At 44.4% G+C, this 25,178-nt stretch overlaps 1 protein-coding gene and 1 pseudogene across 2 annotated transcripts; both read right to left on the bottom strand.

The window, feature by feature from the left end:
* Nucleotides 1-17,204: 17,204 nt before the first annotated feature.
* Nucleotides 17,205-19,970, bottom strand: LOC145791684 (uncharacterized). Its single transcript, XM_082872095.1, has 4 exons — nucleotides 19,644-19,970; nucleotides 19,027-19,553; nucleotides 18,529-18,656; nucleotides 17,205-17,671 (listed from the first exon to the last, which is right to left on the bottom strand). The coding sequence occupies exons 1-4, from the start codon at nucleotides 19,968-19,970 to the stop codon at nucleotides 17,205-17,207; spliced, it is 1,449 nt and encodes a 482-aa protein (XP_082728221.1).
* Nucleotides 19,971-21,675: 1,705 nt separating this feature from the next.
* On the bottom strand, nucleotides 21,676-23,351 carry LOC145790205 (putative UDP-rhamnose:rhamnosyltransferase 1 pseudogene; annotated as a pseudogene). The gene has a single exon (XR_014328869.1). The product of XR_014328869.1 is annotated as a putative UDP-rhamnose:rhamnosyltransferase 1 pseudogene (transcript).
* Nucleotides 23,352-25,178: the final 1,827 nt, after the last annotated feature.

Here is a 25,178-nt window from a genome sequence, read left to right as displayed (position 1 = left end):
TGTTGGAGAAATACAACGTGGCTTTCCATAAGTCATCCACATACCGGCCGCAAACCAACGGAGTGGTCGAGGCCGCCAACAAGAATATCAAACACATACTGCAGAAGATGGTGGAAACCTACCGGGATTGGCCAAATAAGTTGCCATTTGCTCTGTAGGGCTACAGGACTTCAATTAGAACTTCTACCGGAGCGACTCCGTATTCATTGGTTTATGGGATGGAGGTCGTTCTACCTATCGAGATTGAGGTTCCGTCATTGCGAGTATTGGCTGAGTGTCAAATAGCCGAAGCAGATTGGCAGCAGAGCAGGTTTGAGGAACTCATGCTCTTTGATGAGAGAAGACTGAAAGCACTGTACCATGTTCAAGGCTATCAGCGTAGAATTGCCTGGGCTTTCAACAAGAAAGTTAAGTCCAGGAATCTAAAGGAAGGAGATTTGGTGCTCAAGGACAACCGAGCTCCCATCCACGACCCAAGGGGCAAGTTCAGACCTAATTGGACTGGCCCTTACATCATCAAAGCTATCTAGTCAGGTGGAGCTGTGGTTCTGATGGATCTAGACGGCCTAGAGTTCTCCCAACCGATCAACATGGACAAGTTGAAGAAATATTACCCCTGAGAGGCTCGCTAGGCCGAAAACCCAAAAGGGCGACCTAGGCAAAAGTTAGAGCATGAAAAATTGGAAAACATAAAAACTAAGCTCGCAAGGTTGAAAACCCGCAAAGGGCTGCCTTGGCAAAAGTTAGAGCGTAACAGGAGAGTGAAAATACTCGAGTGAACCTAAGCCTGAACTACGTAAGGCTTGATTCCCATCTTTGGGATACGTAGGCAACTTCATCCTGAAGTTCAGCCATAAACTTTTCCCCGATTAACTTTGTCCATTTGATCATATCAGTCATCTTTGTCTATCAGCTTCCATTTGAATCTCTGGTGCAGTGCTATTCAGACTAGGGGCAACTTTCCAGTTGCAGGGATCCGAGGTTGTGCATCTCAGTGACAGATCTCAGGCGTGTCCAGTTCTGATCCATATCGAAAATGGTTTTGAAAAGTTTTAATAAAAAGTTGACTTTGTTCAAATTAATCTTTCTACAACTAAGACCATTTTTGGACCAAAGCGGAAAATTTTCAGTACCACAACCTTTAATTTCATTGATTTCAAAACAGAGTTCTCCTGCTCTTGCATACAATCGAAGTTGCTTTTTATTACATTCATAAAGAAAACTTGAAAGTACTAATAAAGCAATAAATCCGGGGCATAATCAAGTCAGGTGTCCCTACGCCCCCTCCCAGAGCTGGTCGAAGCCTCTGATGCCAAGCTAGGCCCGATCTGTGCCTCTTCATTGAGCCAATCTAAGCACTCGTCAGACAAAGTATAACTGAAAGTGGGAGCAGGGGCCAGGAGTTCTCTCATCCTCCATGCTGTAGCATATCGGGCAAGCTGTGCACCTCGAACTGGGAAGGCAGCCGGATACTCTATCCCCTCTGGCGGGCAAGTCTGATCATGACCAAACTGGCGTTGGAACCGGAACGGAAAGTAGAATACACAGTGATTCAGACCAACCAACTGGATCCCGGTCTGTCGGAACATACTATAGCTCATTGCCGGGAGATTGAGCCAAGGGCAGCGCCAGGCGATGCGATCTGCAGACAAATTGCACATCCAGTCGAACCACCATCCCTCATCAAAGGCATCGACTAGGCGTTGTCGAAAGAAGTAGCCATGAGCTGAGTAGGCTGGGCAAGAGTCCACAACTTGCAATTTATCCATCAACCATACCTGGGGAGGGATGAAAAATGAGAGAATAAAGAATAGAGAGATATACAATGAGAGAAAAGTAAGACAAGGGTTTTGTGAGAAAAACCAAGCCTGAGGGCCGAGTGATGTGAGCATTACATATGTGAGATTGGGGGGGAAACATTACCTGCAGCAGTAGTGGACTCCCCGCAAATCTGGTCGTCTCTCGGCGATGGAAAGCATCCAAGCCCATCAGCGTCTCAGCCAGTGTCGTCGCAATACAACTCTTTCCATCCTTCAAGCCTTGAGCAACTTCAATCAGGCGAATGCTAGATCCACCAAAGCCCGATGCAAGCAGAAAATGAGATAGCATACACAAGCAAAGAGCATGTTGTCGGAAACCTTGCCAATGATGGTCGCCACGGTCACCGGCGTCAGAAAAGCAATAAATCAATCCGAGGATGTCCAGTTCCCCATTACAGGTTAGAGACCGAGCGTCATGCATGGTGAGTCCACACATCCGCCCTAAAGCTTGGGCGTGACCAAAGCGAAACTGAGGCAAGATCTCTTCACAACTTTCGGATTCCATCAAAGCTTGAAAATCTTCGAAAGTTGGACATACCTCTTGGCCACCGAAGCTAAAGACATGTGTTACCGGGTTCCAAAACCTTTCCGCGGCATGAAGGAAAGGAAGGTGTAGCGGAGTACGGCTCAGCGTGAATAGTGCATTCAAGCCAAAGCCCCGGAAGTTCAACTTTTCCGAGCCGTGTAGAGAAGCAATCCAAGCTGTGAGATTTTCGACGAGAAACGCTTCCATTTTGGTGCAAAACTAAGATGAAATGAATGAGCCATGGAGCTAGGACTTTTAAAGGGGATAAAGCACTGTTCGGAGGGACACGTGTCGAAAAACTGGTGGTTGCTGAGCTAAGTGGCCGGCCGGCCACCTTTTCTGGTAGGCCGGCCACCTCTCCCCCCCCTCAAATGCAAAAGCTGGTCAGCCAGCTCCCAAAAGTGGTCGGCCATGCTGCAATCTGCATGGTTGGCCCTGTTTTACTCTCCAGAAGAAAGTTCCTAGCATTTCCATGCATCGGGAGTGTCAAAAGCCTCCATTTCTCTCTGTTTCGGATGCGTTTCATCGGAAATCAAAATTTAATCGGCCCAAAGTGATGAAAACTGAGAAGATTTCACAAAAACAACTTGCGTGGGGCGTTGGAAAACGCATATAGAGCTCAGATCTGAAGGGGAAAATGGTCTAGGAAGGTAGAGAAAGTGTTTTCGGAGCTAAAGTTGTGAGAAATGAGGCTTTGGCCGATTGTATTTAATGAAATGAGAGCAAAATGACCGAACTGCCCCGGATTTGGGCTAGGGGGTCGGCCGACCACCTTTTGTGGCAGGCCGACCACCCCCTTTGCAAAATGTTGGTCGGTGGCCTCTCCCTAGGACAAGACCTGGTCGGTGGTGTTCCCCAAGTGCCCACCAAGCTCTCTGCAAATTTTGGGAAGGATTGGAGTCCCTGGGACCTGAAAAAGTACAAGAGAAGTGCACTTTCCGTCGCGAAATCGCTCTACCGGGACTTCAACTCCAACTTTCGATGCGTTTTTCATCGTTACTCGTCAAAAGTGAGATGTATCCTTTTCGAACATGTTGCGACCCCTCCGGGAGGTAAACCGGAGGTCGCAATTGAGTCACCCTCATCAAAAACTCACATTTCTTTGCTCGTCGTTTTACAACAAATTCGCATTCGAATTCACATTTATTCTGCATTGTTATGCACGTCACTTGCATTCCCATGCACACCACTCATACTATTGTGCACGTTTCACAGGTGTTGTCAAATCCTCATGCTTAACCCGCGTTGTCACGCGCGTTACTCCTCGCATTGCGCTGCACCTTTCTATCGACGCCGCGATTTTCTGCATTCAATATCGCTTTGAACATGTGTTGCTAATTATGTTGTGCTTGTCGAGTTTCTTTCTTTTGCAGGCACGATATTGCATGTACGGTTCATTTGAGGCTGGTGCGACCAGACGAACCGCACAGGTATTGTATCTTCTCCGTGTGAGACGTGGCGAGAATTGAATAATTCTCCGCATTCTTAACTGCATGAAATGTAGTTGTTGCTTTGCATTCTTGCTTAAAACTATTGCATCTATTGTGAATATGTGCTTCATTACAGCTTGCTGCATTTGCATGATCATTGAGTTACCTTCAGCTTCTTGCATTGTCGGTTGCATTTTGCCCCTGCCTGCGGGCACATCTCTGTTTGTCTTACCTGTTTGCCTAAGTCTTCGGCCTTGTCAAAAATGGGTTGTCTCTGGGCTTTGACATTCACTCCCGTCACTTATGACTTCCGAGTTCTGTCAAAGAGGGGCAACTGTAGACACCCCATTTTTGACCGACCTTAATACTCAGACGTCACTGATTGAGCGCTCGGTGATATTGCATATTGTGCTCGTTCAGAAGTTTCAGAGTCTCGGCTGCGAGCCTTGCCTCCGGACTTCCGGACTCTTTCGTGCCTTGCCTCGATTTGCGAACCAGGCTTTGTTTTCTCTGTTTTCTCTTCCCGAAGGAAGGGAGAGGTCTCGCAGATCATCTCTCAGTGGCCGTAGGCTACGTTTCGTGGTCGTAGGCCATTTTTCCCGTTTGGAGCCCGGTTTTCGATTTTTCGAAGCCGACGGCTGTGTGCCTCGGTTCGGGACCACCTAACCACCTCTATTTGCTCCGGTTTTTGGCATACACCTTATTTCCTCCCTTTTGAGGAACACTGTGGCCCGAGAGACCAACTTCATGGTCAAACGCCACCTCCGATGCTTAACAGCCCATTTTCGGGGCCCCGGGCCGCACGTTTCGGTTCCCCGAACCTCCGTTTTGCATCCGTTTTGGTTCATTTTTGGTGGAGACCTTATTTTCATAGTTAGGAAGCTTGTAGGAGGGTGGGAGGCCAGCAGTTGTTCTGAAAAGCCAGCTTTATTTCTTCATCGCTCTCCGTCGCCCGTTTTTCTCACTAAAAAGCCAATGTTGACCACCCCGGAGCCACTTTCTTGAACCCTAAACCCCATATTTGTGTTGTACACACCTGGGAGGCCACCAATATTTGGTGGCCGACCAGTAATTGTGCCTGACCCTTTTGAACCCCTCTAAAAAATGGTCTTTTCTCTCTCTTGGTTCACTTTTTCCGGGTTTTGACTACATAGTTGTGTTGTGCACACATGGAAGACCACCTTTTTTGAGGTGGCCGACCAGTAATTGTGCTTGACCTTTTTGACCCTTGGTTGGCCGGCCATGGAAGGTGGCCGGCCGGCCCCCTGAACCTTCTGAACCTGGCCGGCCATGACCCTCTCACCTGGTTCCTTACAGCTGCACCCTCTGTTTCCCCCTAGATCTTGTATCCGAGGGGGGTCTTTTGGGGGGAAAATTTGAATTTGATTTTCCCCCCCTTTCCTCCATTCCTTTGCCTATATAACCAACACCCCCAGCTGCATTTTAGAGGGTTAGAAAAACTTGTTTGGAGCTCTTGCATTCAATCTCTCTCTCTCTCTCTACTCCAAGCACCAAAACCCCTTAAGTCCTACACCATTTACCCTACACCTCATAGCACAAGGCCTCCATCTTCCATTCCAGCAACTTGAGGCTGCTTTTCAGAGGTGAAGAGCTCCCAAACTTGGCCCAAAAGTTGTTGAAGCTTGGTTCTACAAGGGTGAGTCCCATTTTCCCTCTTTTTTGCCTTATTTTGCTTTGTATCTAAGCCATACTTTCTAGCATTTTTGGGCTCTGACCCAAACTGTAAATAGTCATATTTTGTGCTCATCTTCATGTTTGATTAAGGGTCTTCCTCTGTTTGAGGTCTCCTACTACCACTTGCCTCTTTATCTCTCTTTTAGGCCAATTTTTGCATACTATTTTAGGCCTATTTGTGAGTTGTTTTGGACTTTTCCATAAACTGTAAAATAACTTTTTTGAGCCCTTATTCAATATTGTTGAAGGGCTATCCTCTGTTTGAGGCCTCCTGCTATCACTTGCTTCTTTATCTCTCTTTTACGCCAATTTTTGCATAGTATTTTAGGCCTATTTTTGAGCTGTTTTGGACCTTTCCATAAACTGTGAAATATATTTTTTTGAGTCCCTCTTCAACATTGTTGAAGGGCTCTCCTCTGTTTGAGAACAGAATCTGCCACTTGTCTCTTTACCCCTCTTTTAGGCCTTTTCTTGCATGATAGTTTGGCCTTATTTGCCTTTGTGTTTAATCTCTCTTTTAGGGCCATTTTTGCATGATAGATTAGCCCTATTTGTGTTCATTTTTTAGACTTGTTATAAACGGTAAATATGCATGTTTTAGGACTTCCTTGCATCTATCTTCATGCTTCATGATCAAATAATGCATGCTTTGTATAGCTGTAAGTCATTTCATGTGCCTAGTTTCGAGTTTCGGGGTTCATTCCATGCATCGGGTGCCATGTTTCCATGTTTCGGGGCTGTTTAGTATCACATTTCAGCGCTGAAATTTGCATGTTTGCATACCATATTCCATGCCTTGCCATGCTTTGGTAGAGTGGCATTTGTTGCCTTAGGTTCGATCCTCAGTTTGCGTGCATGCGTGCACGTATTTCGAGAGTCTTATTTTTCATCTCATGGCTACCGATGTGAGTGTGGCTGAGGTCCATTCATGTTGGTGTAAGTCCATTGTGCATTGTGTATGCCATTTCATTTCATAGCATTGCGTATGCTAGGTTGTATGTTAGCGCATTGTGTATGCCATGTTACCTCGTGCATCGTGTATGCCATTTCATAGCATTGTGCATGCTAGGTTGTATATTAGTTGCATTCATGCATGTCATGCATATTGCATTGTGTTTGGGATAGGAGTTAGCCCAAGCACGGGAAACGAGGGACGTTTCGTACTTCGAGTGACGGAACGTGTCTCAATTCCCAGTCACCGACACTCCGGATTATCCATGATGGAGTTTTGGTCTTGTTGTGTTTATATGTGCATTCATTTCATATTGAGTCGTGCAATTCGACTCCTCAGCCATCATGCATCGATATGCGTGATTGGTGGTACGAGGATCGAGGACTACACTCCCTGAAGAGTAGTCATGCATACATATGTGAAAATACTTTGCCATGCCCCTTTGTTGCTCTCTGTTACAGCAAATCAAGAGTCAGTAGCCTTCCGGAGCTCGGCACGCATCCCAAGAACAATTGCAGACAGAGGCAAACCGGGGCATCGCGAGGGATTCTCCGCACAAGGCAACCGGAGCATGCATCATTCATCATTCAGAACAGATTTGAGGCAGTCCCTGGCTTGCATGCCAATTTATTGCTTTCCTAAATCAATTTGTTAATTAATTATGGTTTTGTACATATTTGGACTGTAATTATTCATTTGGGACTGTATATTATTTATTCGGACCCTCTGCGCGAGGGCACAACTGTAATAAGTGTGCGTGTGTGTGATGTATGTCTTCCAACCCCACGTCTTTCTCCTTTTTATTTACCCGCTTATGATGGTTAGATTAGGGCATGTTTCAATTAGCATACAGTATGATAGCATGTTTGCATTCATTCATCTGTCTTGCATGCAGCGGGCTCGGCGCATCATACTAACTGCATTGTATTTTCAATTCCAAGTTGAATACATGTTAGCTGTAGCATTTCATATGTCATGTTTAGAATAGCCGAGCCTGCTATAGTTGCACTTTTGCATGTGTTGCATTAGGCATTTCTGTATAATTAGGATCATGCATGGATTTCTAATTAGCTTATGTTTTGGCTTGGAGTACTCAGTAAGTTTTATGCTTTAGCATCCTTGCATGCGTGTGAGTGACTGCCATGATAGCATGCTTACCATGAGGCTAATTGCTTATGTGATATAACTGCCTGAATGCCTGTGGGTGAAGGTTGGGTTATTTGAATTGGAACAATTCATCAAATGTGTGTTTTAAGCCCACTAGATAGTGGCAAAATCATGTTTTCTAAGCCCACCTGAGGGTGGCAAATCCACGTCTTAGCCTACTTGCGGGTAGCACCATCAAACCATTTTCAAACAAACAAACATGAAATGTTTTGTTCCAATTCAGGTAATCCAGTCTATACTTGTATGCTGTGCGCATCACATAGTAATCTAGGCTAATAACTGGAATAAGAACACATAATGTTTTCAAAAATAGATATCATGGTTAGTAGAGGCCGATCTTTGATCGGGCGAGCGGGGGTGCTCACGAAGTGACCTTCCCCAATCGTACCTAAGTTCCCGAGTCGAGGCAACTTTGGTGATGACGGACACGTGGCCTTAGGCAAACGAGTCAGGTTTCCTAAATTTCCCCAAAATAAAACATGTAGGTGGCGACTCTGTATCTGGCAAAGCAGTCCATGTTTGGCACTTCTTTCAAAATCTGTTTTCTCAAAACGATTTGCCAGATTTGGAATCTTTGGTTCAGTTTTGGAACCGTGACAATTTGAGAGTTCTGAACTGTAGTGGGCCCAATACGAGCGGAACGGGGGGGACCTCGTCCTCCCGGGGCATTCGGGGACGTCTAAGTGGAGGAGACCCCAGGAAGAGTAATTGCCCCAGAAGTGGTGGACATTGCCTCAGAGGGCATGGAAGTCGTTCCAGTAGTGGCGGCGATCGCCGCAGGGGTCGCGAGGGTCGCCCCTGAAGTGCAAGTAGAAGGTGGGGCAACTGGCCTGGAGTCAAGGAGGGGAGAACAGCCCCAGGGAGGTCATGCACCCCAAGGAGGGGGAGTCAGTCTGACTACTACGATCTACCATGCTCGTGCAGTGGCTGGGCGGCTGGAGGGAGAAGAAGGCCCAGCCAGAGCAGGGGCAGATCGCCTTGTGGGAATCGTAGAAGAGGCAGCCTTGCGCTCAGCAGCCAGATTCAATGAGGCTGAGCTGCTGAGAGGGTTATGCTCCGCTCAAATGGAGGTAACCACCTTAGCAGGGGCTCTGCTGAGGAAGGCGGGGGCTGCAAAACTCAAGGCAGATGAGGCCAAGGCTCAACTTACAAGGTTGAAGAAGGGGAGCGCAAACTGGGAGAGGGCCCATGCTGAGCTGCAAGCGGTTAAGTTGGAGTTAGAGAACGAACGCCGCCAGGTTGTGTCGCTCGAGTTCCAGCTGGCTGGCGAGCAGAGGAAGCTGGAGGAAGCCCAAAAAGCCTGCGCGGTCGCACTCGAACAACATGAAGAGGCGATGTCCAGTAATGAAGAGCTGATCAGACAAAAGGATTAGGGAAGATTGACGGTTTGCAGAAGGAATTGGAGGGCGAACGTGCAAAGACAGTGGAGGAGAAGGAGAGCCTTCAGAAAGAGTTGGAGGCAAAGAAGGCCAAGGCAACTGCTGAAAGGGCGACCCTGAAGAAGGAGTTAGAGGAAGAGAGGGCTAAGGCAGCCTCTGAAAGGGCGACCCTGCAAAAGGATCTGGACGAAGAGAGGGCGAAGGCAGCCTCTGAAAGGGCGGCTTACCCCGATCTGTATGTTGCAGCAGTGGATCAGTTCAAGGGGTCTGCTGAATTTCAGATAGCAGTGGATGCCGCGATCGCCAACAGCTTGGCGAGGGAGGAGTCTGGGGGGGCGAGCCCGTCGAGAGCAACCGCTGGGGGCAGAACTAAAGCAGAAATTATTGAGAGCTTCCAGTAGTCAGACTTCTGCAAACACGAAATGGCTGAGTTCTGGGACAGTGGCTGGAAGATGTTCAAACATAGAGCTAGAGAACTGTTCCCAGACTTTGACCTCAATAGTGTAACAATTGGCGAAGACGATGTGGCCCAAACCCCCCTGGATGAGGGTATTGAAGAAGAAGACATCGTCTCCAGTGAGGAGGAATGAATGAATTGTTTTTGTTTTGTGTTGTTTTTTTTTTTTTTTTTTTTTGAATTGCTGTAATGAACTTATGTACAAAGTTGTGAATAAATAAAATTTCAGTTGTGTTTGGCATTTGATTGTTTTTGCTTGTGCATCTGAAATGGATGAGAATGGTGGCTTGTGTGTGGAGCTTGTGTATGAATCATTGTGAAGTGTAGGGTGGAGTTAGACTTGTAATAAAAACTGAATTTAGGAATTCCTCAAGACAGAGTGGGATTGAAGTTTTAATAAAAACTCAATGTAGAGTAAAGTTAAGAACTCCTCAATGCAGAGTGAAATTGAACTCGTAATAAAAACTCAATGCAGAGTAAAGTTAGGAACTCCTCAATGCAGAGTGAAATTGAACTTGTAATAAAAACTCAATGCAGAGTAAAATTTAAAATGTAATAAATTATAAGTTGGTGTTTTCCACGCTGCTCAAGTAGGTTAGTGGTTTATGGAGTGAGGCTTGGCTTGTAAGGAAAGAGGCTGACTCGTAAGAGTTTGATTGAGAAGAAAATAACCTGACTTGTAAAGAAAACGTGTAAGAATGTCTTTGGAATTGAACTGAGCAAAGAGTGGTGTAAAGACTTGGAGCTGGAATTGTGACTAAGTGTGTCTACTAATTCCACAAGCATGAAGTTTGCATGGGTGGCCTTGACCGAGCCCTGCATGCGTGCTCAGTTGGGGCTCAGCTGCAATTCACTGACGTTGTAAGTAACTCAGTTTGAACCTAAAATTGTGGTGTTTGGTCTTGGCGGAGACTTGTTATGCTTAGGCTGGCTGGGGTTGGTCTGGCCGAGTGCTTCATGCTCAGTCGGGCTGAGACTTTTTGGCGCTCGTCTGGACGAGGCTGTTGGTGCTCAATCTGGGTGAGGCTTGTGGTGCTCAGACTGGCGAGCCTTTTTGGTGCTCAGTCTGGCTGAGACTTGTTGTGCTCAGTCTGGCTGAGGCTTCTGGTGTTCAGTCTGGCTGAGGCTTGTTGTGCTCAGTCTGGCTGAGGCTTTTAGTGCTCAGTCTGGCTGAGGCTTGTTGTGCTCAGTCTGGCTGAGGCTTTTAGTGCTCAGTCTGGTGGAGGCTTTTAGTGCTCAGTCTAGCTGAGGCTTGTTGATAAATGCTGCAAATGAAAATGTTATTGAGACAACATGCAGATTGCTGAGATATAAAATTGTTGTCATGGACAGTGTAGTCCAGTCGATCAAAGTTTACATTGTGCATCAAAAGGGAAATACAACAACTGAGCAATACAATAGTAGGAATTTATTGAAAGTAGCGCTTCAAGTGTTCAGCGTTCCAGGGGTGGGGAAGGTCTCAACCTTCCATGTCCTGAAGTCGGTAGGTGCCTGGACGTGGTCGGGCTTTCACAACGTAAGGTCCCTCCCATTTGGCTGCCAGTTTACCCTCAGTCGGATTTTTGGTGGCAAGAGTTGCTTCTCTCAAGACAAGGTCCCCTACAACGAACTCCCTCGATCGAACTTTGCGGTTGTAGTGTGTTCTCATTTTCTGTTGGTATGAGGCCAGTCTGACAGCAGTGGTCTCTCTGAGTTCTTCAATTAGGTCCAAGTCTGCCCGACGGAGCTCTTCGGTTAGTGCTGGATCCGGATGTAAAACCCTGGGAGTAAGCAGACCGACTTCTACTGGAATAACCGCCTCAGCGCCGTATGTTAAGCAGAAAGGGGTTTCCCCAGTGGGAGTCCGAGCTGTAGTTCGGTAAGCCCAGAGTACATTCGGTAGTTCCTCAGCCCAAAGTCCCTTAGCAGCTTCGAGCTTAGTTTTGATGATCTTCAGGAGAGACCGGTTGGTGACCTCAACTTGGCCATTGGCCTGAGGATGGCCGGGGGAAGAGAAACATGGTTGAATCTGGAGGTCGGCACAGAACTTCCTGTACTTGGCATTGTCAAATTGTTTGCCGTTGTCAGAGACGATGGCCTGAGGGATGCCAAATCTGCAAACGATCGACTGCCAGATGAACTTGGTTGTGTTCCGCTTGGTAATGGTGGCAAGGGGTTCTGCCTCTACCCACTTGGTGAAGTAATCTATGGCGACGATCGCGAACTTGGTCTGGCCTCGGCCGGTGGGAAGTGGACCGACCAAGTCGATCCCCCATTTGGCGAACAGATAAGGGCTGCAAAGTGTGATCAACTCTGTAAGAGGAGCATGGGGGATGTTGGCAAAACGTTGACACTTATCACATTTGAGCACGAAATCAATCGCATCTTGATTGAGAGTTGGCCAGAAATAACCAGTAAGGAGTATTTTGTGGGCTAGAGACCTGCCGCCCGAATGATTACCACAAATTCCCTCATGGATTTCCCACATTACATAAGTTGCTTGAGCCGAATTGAGGCATCGCAAGTATGGGCGTGAAAAACCACGTTTGTACAAGACGCCACTGACCAGGATGTAATTGGACGACCGGGCCCTGACTTTGGCGGCCTGCTGTTGGTCATCTGGGAGTTCCCCCGTTGTCAAAAATAGGAAGATGTCGGACGCCCAAGGGATAGGTTCGTTTTGAAGGAACTGCACTTCTTGTAGGTCGGGTGAGATGGCCGAATGGGCTAAGTATTCGAGGCGGACACCGTGGCTGAGGTCGGACTGGTCTGCAGAGGCCAACTAAGCCATCTCATCTGCCTTGGAGTTTTCCGCCCGAGGTATGTGCTTGATGTGGAAGGTATTGAAGAGGCGAACAAGGGGGAGGGCCATATCCCTGTAAGCCCGCATTGTGTCCTCCTTGGCATCGAATTCTCCCATAATCTGGCCGACAATGAGCTGGCAGTCGCTGAACACTCAAATGCGGCTGACTCCAATGTCCTTGGCGAGGCGAAGTCTTGCTATCAATGCCTCATATTTGGCCTCATTGTTACTGGCATTAAACAAGAAATGGAGAGCACATTTGAAATAGCCACCCTCAGGGGCGGTGAGAATGAGGCCAGCCCCACTACCTTCCCTGCGGGATGATCCGTCGACGTTGAGAGTCCAAGAATGCGGGTCTTCTGGCTCGGTAAGGGTTGGTGGAGGCGCAGCGGTTAGGGTAGGATTAGTGAATTCCAAGATGAAATCCGTGACAGCCTGTCCCTTAATTGCTGTTCGAGGCCGGTAGGAAATGTCAAACTGATTGAGTTCCACTGACCACTGCATGAGTCTGCCGGAAAGTTCTGGTTGTTGCATGACCTTCTTCAAGGGTTGGTCGGTGAGAACCACTATGGAATAGGCCTGGAAGTAAGGACGAAGCCGTCTGGAGGCGGTGACCAAGGCCAAGGACAATTTTTCTAACAGCGGGTAATTCTGCTCTGCTCCCCTAAGAGCCCGACTAATGTAGTAGACCGGCCGTTGGACAGAATCGTCTTCCCTAATAAGAGTTGCACTAACTGCGGTGCTTGAGACGGCTAAATAGAGGAAGAGGGGCTCGCCCATAATTGCTTGTGAAAGGAGGGAGGATTGGCCATGCACTGCTTCAACTGCTGAAAAGCCTCTTCAGATTCAGTTGTCCATTCAAAAGTTTACCGAAGAACTTTGAAGAATGGTAGGCACTTATCTGTTGCGCGGGAAATGAAGCGGTTGAGGGCCTCAACTCGGCCAGTAAGCCTTTGAACCTCCTTAACCGTTCTGGGTGACTGCATCTCAATCAAGGCCTTGATCTTTTCAGGGTTAGCTTCAATGCCCCGCTGACTGACCATAAAACCCAGGAACTTCCCAGATCCTACGCCGAAGGCGCACTTCTCTGGGTTGAGCTTCATTTGGTACTTGCGCAGGGTGGCGAAGGTCTCTCGCAGGTCGGTCAGATGATCAATAGAGAGTTTGCTCTTGACTAGCATGTCGTCGACATATACTTCCATATTCTGACCAATCTGATGATGGAAAATGGCATTGACCAACCGTTGGTAAGTGGCCCCAGCATTCTTCAGTCCAAATGGCATCACGCGGTAATGGTAGGTACCTCGGTCGGTAATGAAGGATGTATGTTCTCGATCGGGCGGGTGCATCAGGATTTAGTTGTACCCAGAGAAAGCATCCATGAAGCTGAGCATTTGATGACCGGCCATGGCATCGACCAGCAGATCTACGCAGGGAAGAGGATAGCTGTCTTTGGGGCAAGCTCGATTTAGGTCAGAGTAATCAACACAGAGTCGCCATTTGCCATTGTTCTTGTGGACTAAGACCACTTTTGACAACCATTTAGGGTAATCCACGTTTTTGATGAATTGGGCCTCAAGGAGCTTGTTAACCTCTACGGCTATAAGAGTATTATGCTTTGGATGAAAGATGCGCTGCTTCTGGCGGTAAGGTCGGAAATGGGGTTCAATGCTGAGGCGGTGAGTTATGAAAGAGGGGTCAATGCCCGGCATGTCTGAATGGGTCTAGGCAAATACATCATTGTGTTCGATCAGAAGGGCGGTAAGGTCAACCTTAGCTTGGGGGGATAGTTGGCTGTCGATCTTGGCAGTTTTCATTGGGTTGGTGGGATCGATGGGAACCTCAACGAGCTCCTCCACCAGTTCTCCTCTGACTAGCTCGTCCTCATCTCGAACGTCAAGTCCTTCAATGATCATGGCCTCCTTCAGCTTGACTTCCTTGAGTGAGGCGACATAACATTCCCTGGCTACAGTCTGCTCTCCCCTTACTGTCCCGACGCCCAGGTCGGTAGGGAACTTTATGGCGAGGTGGTAGGTTGAAGTGATAGCTTGGAAAGCGTTGAGGGCGGTGCGACCAAGGATGATGTTGTAGGCAGAGGGACAGTCGACCACAAGGAAAGTGAGCAACTTGGTAGTCTGCCGTGGGTATTCGCCGATGGTGAGGAGGAGCTCGATGGAGCCGATGGAGGTCACCCGATCGCCAGTGAAACCGACCAAAGGGGTTTGGAGGGGAGACAGACTTTTCTCTCCAATCTTGAGCTGGCGGAAGCAATTGAGGAATATGATGTCTGAAGAACTGCCATTGTCGATGAGAACCTGTCTGACCTTATAGTTGGAGAGGAGAGCAGAAATGACGAGAGGGTCATCATGAGGATAACGGATGCCCGTGCAGTCGGCGTCCGTGAAGGTGATGGGCTCTGTCCATTGCTTGGGCTGTTTGGAGGGTTAGTCTACCGTGGCAACTGCTTTGTCCGAGCCTTGCCTTATCTTCCTAAGTTCTGCCCTCTGAGCCGAGCGGGATGGTCCCCCACAAGCAAGGCCACCTGAAATGACTCGAATTTCACCAACTGGTGGAGGGGGATTACCTAGCGACCGAGGCTGTTGTGGGGGGCGATCATGGCCTTGGTTAGGTTGGGCTGGCTGCCGGGGTGGGGTGCGCCGGCGGTTGTTTCTGAGGGTCTCGGTCCTTTGCCCCTGCTGTGGGCGGGTGTCCGTGAACCGGCTGAGACGCCCTTGACGTATTAGGGTCTCTACCTGATCCTTGAGGTTGATGCAGTCATCAGTGTTATGGCCATGGTCTTGGTGGAAACGACAATATTTGGACTGGTCTTTCCGATTGGAAGGGGTCCGTGAGGGTAAGGGCCATTTGAGAGGGTAGTCCCGTTGGATCTGGTTGAGGACTTGCTCCATGGGAGAATTAAGGGGGGTGTACCGCTCGAACCGACCGGGCGGTTGGGCTGGTGTCGACCGGTCAGCATGGGGGGGTTGGTCTGTATAGTGGGGTGTTTGGCTATTATACTGGGTGTTTCTGGGTTCTGAGTCTTTTCTCTTTTCTCTGGGGGTCGGGTTTTTAGCTATTGGATCCTGCCGGGCGGCTAGTGAATCTTCAACATTCATGTATTTCTGGGCTTTGGAGAGTAGGGCTGCCATGGAGATCAGGGGGTTTTTGGAGAGGGAGAAGAGGAAAGCGGACGATCGTAGCCCGGCCATGAAAGCTATGAGGATGATCTTGTCATCGTTTTTCGCTACTTGCAGGGCTTCGGTGTTGAAGCGGGTAATGAAACTGCGCAACGACTCCCCCTCGGTCTGACGGATGTTGAGGAGTTGGGTTACTGGGCGGCATTGGCGCTGGGCTCCAATGAAATGGCTAAGGAAGGAGTCGTTGAGGTGCTGGAAAGTGGAGACAGAGTCTGGTGGTAACTGGCTGAACCACAGTCGAGCTGACCCCTTCAATGTCACGGGGAAAGCCCGACACATGATCTCGTTAGGGAAGGCATGGAGGATCATGAGGGTACGGTAGGTCTCCAGATGGTCGACTGGGTCCGTCGTACCATCAAAAGAATCAATGGTGGGCATCTTGAACTTGGCAGGCAGAGGTTTGTCCCAGATGGAGGTAACAAATGGTGAGTTTGCCGTGGTAGAGGGTTTATGCTGAATGTTCTGCATGACCCCTTGGAGTTGGAGCTTCATTGCTCGGAATTCAGCGTCCCAGAGGGGAATGTGGTCACCATGGTCAGTCAATGGGGGCTGGACGCTACTGGCTTCCCCTTCAGGGGCTGGTGCCACAACTGACGGGTGTGGGGGTGGAGGTGGTAGATTTATATGTGGGGAAGGAGGTTGCAAACCTTCCAAGTTGGGTGGATAGGGTTGCAGAACAGTATGGCTCGGGACTCTTTCTTGGTTGGGTGGAATATCTGGAGGTGGTGGAGGAGGCATCGAAAGGTTTCTTTGGAGTAAAGCATTTATCAGGGCCTGGTTTTGCTCGGCCATGTAGTTAATGCTGTTGGTAAGCTCGATAAAATACTGCGGTGGGTTGTTTGGATTGGGGGGTTCGGCCTGATGGCCGGCAGCATTATTGTGAGAAGCCATGGATCTAGTCGTGACCATACACTTTGATGGGTAGGAGGAAAAGGTTGTTGGGATAGGGTCTCCGGCGATAATGAGTACAACTGGCGCACGGAGCAAAGTCTTTCCCACAGACGGCGCCAACTGATGATACAGTTTGTTCCAGTGAATGGATCGAACTGGTCCAAGCTCCTCAAGCCCAGGTCCAAATGATCAAGCCCACCGGATAACCTGCAAACAAGTTCAACGGGGAACAGGGTAGTCCCCCAGTGAACCCTCCGACGAGTAAGTTAGGAAGAGAAGTAGAGTGTAGAGGGAGAGATTAGAGATAGAAAAGCTTAACCTTCTTCTTGTCTTCAACGTTTGCTTATATCTTTTGGTAATCATTTCGCTGTCCCTTCCGACCTGCCCTCCTCACCGAAAGTCTATGCTGTAGCTTACCTTGTTCAGGGTAAGGGGGTCCTGTTCTGACGGAGAGGTGTTGTCGTAATAAATGCTGTGATGGGCTGCATTAATGGTGATGTGTAGTGGCAATAACTTTGCAGATCTTTGTCTACTGATGTGGTTCGTCCTTCACCTGCCATGTGTCTGAATGTCATTGGCTCTTTATGCCATGTTGGACTCCAGCTGTCCTGGACCTCACCAGTTGGGTTATGTATTGGGCTCCAAGTGATGGGCTTGGATTGTTCATAGTGATTCGTGGCCTTTATGGGCTTATACACGTCAATTTCATTTCATTGCCATTTAGCCCAATCGTTGTCCTCAGTATTAGTTATCCTACAAGAAGATAAAAGAAGTCAGTAAATCACAGAAATGATGGTTGGGCGAAGTTATGTAGTAACGGTGTCATAATGACTGAAATTAGTAAAATAATTACGCATTTACAACCAGTAGTCAGTACGATATTCACTTGCATTGTTCACATCCCTTTTCTATGCATGGTGAACATGATTTTGCCACATAGCAGTAGCAATTGCATCCCTAACGTTCGATTGGGACGTTAACCCATGTTGTGACATGTCAACGTAGTCAGCTTGGTCTCCAACAAGCCCGTCTGCTTCTGCTTCTGCGGCCATTTCATTATCAGCTTCCATAAAGAATGGATCCATAGTTGCATGCAAACGGATCCAATTGTGCACTACACAACATGCAATCACGAGAGGCCCTTGTCGTGTAGACTTGTAATTTGGCATGGACCGCAATATTGGGAAGCGCTTCTTCAAAACACCAAATGTTCTTTCTATGACATTGCGTAATGGCGAATGTCGATGGTTAAACAATTCCTTAGGTCCTGCATAACGATGGCCACGAAACTCTTGCAAGTGATACCGTTGAGACCGAAATGGGGCAAGAAATCCAAGCCTGTTCGTGAAACCAGCATCAACTAAATAGTACTTGCCTACATGTAAATAATGAATACACAGTTCTGTCAATTGATATGTACAAAAACAGACAAGGAAAAAAGTGTACCGTATGTTATTCAGGGACAGTCACCATTGGGTGGGTGTGGGAACTATAGATCAGCTCGTGTAATAGAGTCAACCAGAATAGCGTTGTCATGAGCGCTACCTTCCCATCCAGAATTAATAAATGTGAACAACATATCGAAGTCGCAAGCTGCGAGTACATTTTGTGATACCGTTGCTTTCCGACCGCAGAATGTATTTCGTCTTGAAGCAGGGACCCATGCATCCACCAATGTGCCATCGATAGCACCGACACAATCCTAATTGACAGATATTTGTTTGATATTAAAAGCGAAACAAACTTCGATATTACTTTCATAATTAAAAAAAATAATATTTATTAACACTTATTGATATGAACAAACTTACAGGACAGTCATACTGTTCGTACCTTGAACCAGGGAAAAAACCTCCTGTCATTTAAAATTTTTCCCGGTATGTCCTCTAGGTTACGTGGTTTGATAACCGATGATGAAAGCTTGCACAATGCCCGCATAACAATTTTTATGTGCCGACAAATTGTTTCCGTGGAGTGTTGAAATCTATCTGCCATTAGTCGATGGCAATCATTTTGTGCAAGTGTGTAAAAAAATTCCAAGCGATTCCTCCACACTGATATGCATATGTTCAGTATCGATAAAGTCATTATGGAGTAAAGTGTCTTTCAATAAAATGAATGTTTGTGCATCCATTCGCATAACGTTCATCATTGTTTCTGGATGGCCATTTAATAGGCCCAAGATGTAATCATCACCTCTGAATGGACACGTTCGCTGCGGTCGGCGACTACTTGACGCGTTGATATGGTCATGCATTAAAGCAATCATCAAAAACTCCATAAAATCATCAACAACCTTATCCTCCTCTGATGCGAGCTCCATTGTATTATTTTCTCTGTCGGATGACATAGGCCTTTGTCTACATCACAGTAAAAGCATAATTATAAAATATGTTATTCATGCTGTAACAGTTAGCGTTATTGGTGAAACAGTAAAATTCAGAGGAGAACAAAATTTATTTAACACATGGTCATATTATAATAACAGAACATAGTTTTAATATAACAGAAAACACTTAAAAGTTCAAAAAAAAAACATACGAACATAGAAAAGGAAAGAGGATATGATGGAATGAAAAAAATAATAATAAAAACCGAATCAGGAATAATGAAATCATCAAACAGTTCAGCCAAGAAGATTTGCTAACACAAGCAAAACAGAACTTCTCAGTTCACTGCAAAGCGAGGATCATGGCTAGGCGCAAATGGGTAGGAGTGCGCATAAAAAACCTTCGCCATTCCTTATCCTTGAACAGTGTCAGTGCCCTAACGTACTGCAACGGTGGTATGTCCCCAAGTTCAAGCAATGCATCTTGACATGCATCAAGGGAATAATCATCACCACCTGCACTTACAGCCTCAGTCTCATTTTCTCGTGCACGTGAATGTCCTGTTTTGGCTTGTACATAGGATGTGAAAGTTGCGCACACATCATCAAACCCACTTGACCGTGACTTTTTGAAACGACCACTGTCAGTCTGGCTGGTTGCAGGGCCCCTCTTGTGACTTTTGCCCTTTGCTGGATCCATATACTCATCCCCGAATAAGTCAACAGGAATGGCCTCAGCAGTATTACTCCCACCAGCATCAGCGTTCCAAAATTTATTTAACATGTCATCTTCTTCTTCTGAGTCAAGGGGTCCTTGTGTGGATGCACGAGACAGGGCCCCTGTGGCACAACAATTTTCAACAATTTCTGCCATTTTTTGAAAATATTCAAACCCTTTTGTCCTAAACTTCTTCACATTTCTGCTAGCCTACAACAATTACAAAACAAGAATTAAGCACTGTATATATCATGAAATGTTTAAAATAAAATTAGAAAATAGTACAGATTAATGGAATACCTTATCCCAAAATTCATCGGGTGTAACAACAGTGCCTATAATAGGATCCCATCCCAGACCAGTCTGTGCCTGCAGTCGCTTAAATGTCTGGTAATCAGCTTTCAATCGCTGATATTTTTGGCACACCTTGACACCTGTATACCGAAATCCATATATGTTGTGCAACTGATTTGCATAATGATTCCAATGCCTAATTGTCCACGAAGTAGTACGGCCCGTTATTTGATTGTTTCTAACCTCATCTCTCAACATATTTATTAATTTCGTTTCAATTCTGGGCATCCACATTTTGGTGTTCTCATTGTCATCGGAATTATTTCCATCCATCTATAAACATACAAATTATATTTAAACTAGTTTGGGATGGATATACAAGCATAACAGAGTATTTTAAAGTAGTCTGCGATGGATATACAAGAATAACAGCGCAAAATGGTTTGAAGGAGAACAGAGATAAAGGAAAAAGAACAGATGATTTTATTTCAAGAAAAAAAGTACGTAGCAGATTAATTGAATTTAAATAACAGAAATATAACCACCAAAAAAAAACATTTAGATAGCAGAAATATAACCACAAATAATAATAAAAAAATCAGTTAACATTGTGTTTAAATAGTAGGAAACAAATCAGTAAAAGAAAAATTAAAGAAAAAAAATCAGTAAAAAAGCCCGGTTGGTTCAAATAGTTGAGGGAAGGACCGGTAGGTTCAAACCATTAAGGAAGAAATGGAAAACCGGAAGACAAAATCGGAAAAGGTGGGAGGACCAGGTGGTTGACCGGCCGGTCGACCGGCCGGATGACCCGGGGGACGACCTGCCGGGTGTCCCAGGCACTGCCGCTTCAGGTTCTAATCGATGAAAGGTTCAAACAGTTCATAATTTAAAATAACAACTGATCTGAAATGGAAAATACGCCTCTACAAATTCTCATAAACCATTTAGGAACTGATTTCAACTTCTCCGAAATCATTTATACATAACAGATGAAGATTGATTTACTGACTATTCTTGAAGAACAAAAAAGTTGAAACAGTTCAGGATGAAGGATGAAGAATGAAATCATTTATCGACTCGTCTGAAATCATTTTCAGATAACAGATGAATGATGAAGGATTTATTTACCAGATTAGTGGGAGTTGAATAGTTATCGCCGGTGATGGAATGTGTATATTGATTGAATGTGCCACTGTTTGCTCGTCGGATTCGACAATAAATTTGATAAATTTGACCTGAAAAAAATAAAAATAAATTAAGATGAATTTCTCAAATAATTTCCCTATAACAAAATATGTAAATAAATTTGTGAGTAATTTCACCTCGCAGTCGTCGTTGTTTGGTTGCCCGTAATAAGAATCGTCTGTAATGCACAAATCGTAACTCAGTCGATTTGTGAAATATGATACCAGTACAGAGCGGGTTGGGTGGATTCATTATTTATAAAATGAGTCTGACTTCTGAAACCCACCCGTGATGAATCTGAAGTACGGATGTTTGATACAGAGAAGCCACCCGTGATGAATCTAAAGGACTGATGTAGATGAGGTTCATGTGAAAGTTGCAGAGACGATGAAGAAGGCAGAAACGTTGAAAAGGAGATACAAGCTACCAAACAGATTTTCAAAATGTAATTTGAATTAACACGCGGAATCAACTTCTGAACGTCGTATCCAAACGTCATGCGCGAGCTCACGTGTTGAAAATTGATTTGAATTAACAACCAAACAGAGCCTAACTTTTGCTATACTAGTATTAGTAGACAATATTGGCCCTGTTTGGTGCAGCTTAAAAGCTGCTTATTTCAGCTTTCAGCTTAATTTAAGCTATTTTAATGTATTTGGTTTAGCTTATAGCTTATAGCTTATAACTTTTTGGAAGTCAGAAATCAGCTTATTCTTTGAGTGGGGCAGGAGATCCTTAATTTATAAGTTAGAAATCAGCTTATGTTCATAGTTATAAGCTATAAGTTGTTTAAACATAAGCTATAAGCACTTTCCCACAGCTCTACCAAATAGGGCCATTATCATCTAATGAACAATTTTAGTATGGAGAATCACAATAATATACAATTGAAAAAATTGGAGACCAAGATTTTTCATCTAGAAATGGAAGAAAAAACTGTGTTAGAATTGTTAAACGCCCAAATCACACTTTCCCATTTTTCATTGTTTCTCTCATTATCTCCACAACATTCAATCCACACAAACTAACAGTTCATTTATTTACCTTTAAAAACCCAAATCTCACTTCCCATTTTTCAGATACTCAACAAACTCATCAACGTACTGATGATGCAGCTTTTGATCCCTGAAAATCACAGCAGTTTTCTCTACCCGAGTCCTCATTTCGTCTCCTTCCTTGGAAGCCATAGCTTTTCTCAGACAGAGAGCTATGTCATTCCCGCAAAACGACCCATCTTCACCTCTCTCCACTTCAATTGCCAAACCTTTCTCCACCAACAACCTCGCGTTCAATGGCTGATCAACGATCAGTGGCAAAATAACCATACAATGCCCAAATTGTAATGTTTCGATCACTGAACCCCAACCGGCATGAAACAACGATCCTCCGATTGATGGGTGAGCCAGAATCTCGATCTGCGGTGCCCATCCGATGCAGACTTTGCCTCTGCCGGAGGTCCGGCGACTGAAATCCGGCGGCATAGTGTCGAGATCGTCGGAAGCCCAACTGGGTTTTCTCAGAGCCCACAAAAATGGCAGTTCCGATGACTCTAACCCAGAGGCTATCTCGTAAACTTGGTCTCTAGAGAGTTTACACTCGCTTCCGAACCCAACAAACACCACCGATTTGGGTTTCTGTTCGTCGAGCCATTCGAAGATCTTACTCCACTCCCCGTTATGCGCGGCGACAATGGATGTTTTGTTGGGTTTTTGGCGCAAAAGTACGCCAGTCGGAATCACCCTCTTATTACCCATGATCTTCCCGAACAAATCAAAATACTCACCTTCAAACTCGCTGCAACTATGAATCGCCAAAGCTCGACACCCATCAAGTGTTCTACCGACTCGCTCGGCACCCGAAATTCCCGAAGCATTTGCTGTGTAGAACCCGGCAATGGCTCCGATTGCTTCGTAACGACGATAATATACCGATGATTGGAAACTGACCCACCACGGCGGCGACGTCAAGTCCTCCGGCGATGACCTCAGTCTTCTCTGGCCATTACCGGATAAATATTCCGGTGGGCCGAAGAACACATTGGTGGCAGCAGAGAAAGCAGAGAAGATGACGAGAGGGATATGGCACTCCTTGGCTACATCAACAGTCCGGTAAGAAACGAAGTCAGAGATGATCCAATCGGGTGATTGTTCAATAACGAATTGCTTAAAGGGGTGTTTGAGGAGATCGAAGGCGGCCATTAAGTGCTCGACATTGTCGGCGGGGATGTCGGCAGTGGCCTCCATACCTTCTGGGAGAAGGTTCGAGCCCACCGTCGACCACGAAAGGGGGACGAAGGTTATGAGGGATGACAAATGGGGAGGGAGTTGAGGGAGTCTCTGAATGTTGTTTCGGGTAGAGATGAAGGAGACGTGAATACCGGCTTTGGCTAAGGCGATGGACAGCTCGTAAAATGGCATTAAGTGGCCGAATGCGACGAACGGTACAAGGGCTGCGTGAATGTCTCTCTCCATTGTTTGTTTGGGGCTTGAGTGGCAGAGTCTGGATACAACCCGGGAGTGTGTAACCTAATTCAAGTGTATCATCCATTTATAGAAAGAAACTTGGATCCGTTTGGTTTAGTCCTCGTTTGATTTAAAAAAATATATAAAAAAATAAAATAAATTATATATGTTAGTAAAATAAAATGTCACATTTAAATTATAATCTTACACTTTTTCTCTCATAAAAGTTTAAAAAACTCAAAAACAAAAACCAAACAAAGCTAAAAAATGCAGGCTAAAAAAGTTTCAACACAAAATAGTTGGCTACCGTGGCCAATGCCAAACAAAACTTTAGTTTCAAAATTATGATTTGAGTGGAGAATTATATTTTGAATTTTGAGTTTTTAAATTATGATTTGAATAAAAAAAATTTGTTTGGTTATAAATATTGAAAATAATTTTAGAATGATTTTTAATTTTTTTTTAATTAATTAATATATAGAATGTGAAAGAATGTGAGAGGAGAGAGAAGAGATGAGAGAGAAAAAATAATTGATTGATTGATTAATAATAATAATAAAAAAGTAAAGAGAGGGTTTTTTAAATAATTTTAAATTGCATTTTAAAAATATATTTAGTTAACATGTTTCATTTAAATCATAATTTAAAAATAGAGTTGAGTTTTAAAAGATAAATCAAATGCTATCTTATTTTTTTATTTTTTATTTTTTGTTTGGGAGGGCTTTAGGTTAGGTTTGATATCTCCTAAAAAAGTCAAAAAGTCAAAAAATTACTATCCTATTTAAGGGGTGGTTTGGAATGATCTAAATAAGTGTATTTTTTGACTTTTTATAAAATATGGGTTGGGTGGATTTGAAGTGATGTAATAAAGAGATTATGTGACTTAAATAAGATGATGGGATTTAAATAAAATAGTAACTTTTTTACTTTTTTAGGTTATGACAAATAAGACCTCATATTATCTTATTTAAGTCATATCACCTCTCTACCACATCATTTCAAATTCAACTCATATTTTATAAAAAAAAATTAAAAAATACATTAGGGTTGGTTTAGGATGTAAAAGTGCACTTTTTGACTTATTGATTTATATTAGTTGGGTTTAGATTGAATTTGATGTGATATGTTAGAAATGTAATGTGATTTAAAGAAGATGATGTGACTTAAATAGGATAGTGACTTTTTAACTTTTTATAATTATTATATTTTTTCTCTCATAAAAAAGTCAAAAAAATCAAAAACTATTCCTAAACGAAATTTTTTAACCTCTGACTAAAATAACTAAAAAAGTCAAAAAACTAAAAAGGCAAATGAACCCTTTGTGATTGTTTCATTTATTTAAAATTTACTTAATTTTTTTTCAAAAAATGATATAGATGTTTACTTTTTAAATTTTTACTTTCTACACTTTACATCGGGTAATGTATAAATAAAATTAGTTAATGATTAAAAAATAAATAACAAAGAGAATTAACATAGATATTTTAATAAATAAAAAAAATCACATTATTGAGTTTAGAAAATGAATCTAACTTTTAGACACGAATCGCAATACTTTCTTTTTTTTGGCTGAAAGAATTGGTAAATAGTAAGGTTGCATGCACTTATACTTTATTGAAAAATATTATATATAATCTTTTTTATTTTTTATTTTTTTGTTTTTTTGTTTTCCCCATTTTTAGATACAAGTGAGTGGGTTTTATGTGTCTTTATTGATATGAGCCCTTTATTTTGTATCTAAAAATAAGAAAATAAAATAAAAAATACAATTATGTATAACATTGCTCTATTTTATTATGTACTATAATTTTTTAATCAATAAAGTCTAATTTAAAATACTAAATACTTTTTTAAAATTTTTACAAAACTTTTGATAATTTTAACCTTATTTATG

This window comes from Camellia sinensis, chromosome 5 (genome assembly GCF_055761805.1).
Source record: "Camellia sinensis isolate YWXY chromosome 5, ASM5576180v1, whole genome shotgun sequence".
NCBI classification, from domain to species: Eukaryota; Viridiplantae; Streptophyta; class Magnoliopsida; order Ericales; family Theaceae; genus Camellia; species Camellia sinensis.
Note: the sequence above shows the minus strand (reverse complement) of the source record. Positions and strands in the feature narration are given on the sequence as shown.

What these genes read in the sequence shown, in the direction of transcription:
- LOC145791684 (XM_082872095.1), bottom strand. Translation starts at nt 19,970, where the DNA reads ATGGATGGAAATAATTCCGATGACAATGAGAACACCAAAATGTGGATG. An exon ending in CCGATGAATTTTGGGATAAG is followed by an intron (nt 19,554 to 19,643) that starts GTATTCCATTAA and finishes TAATTGTTGTAG; the next exon opens with GCTAGCAGAAATGTGAAGAA. An exon ending in TGACCATATCAACGCGTCAA is followed by an intron (nt 17,672 to 18,528) that starts GTAGTCGCCGAC and finishes ATTTACATGTAG; the next exon opens with GCAAGTACTATTTAGTTGAT.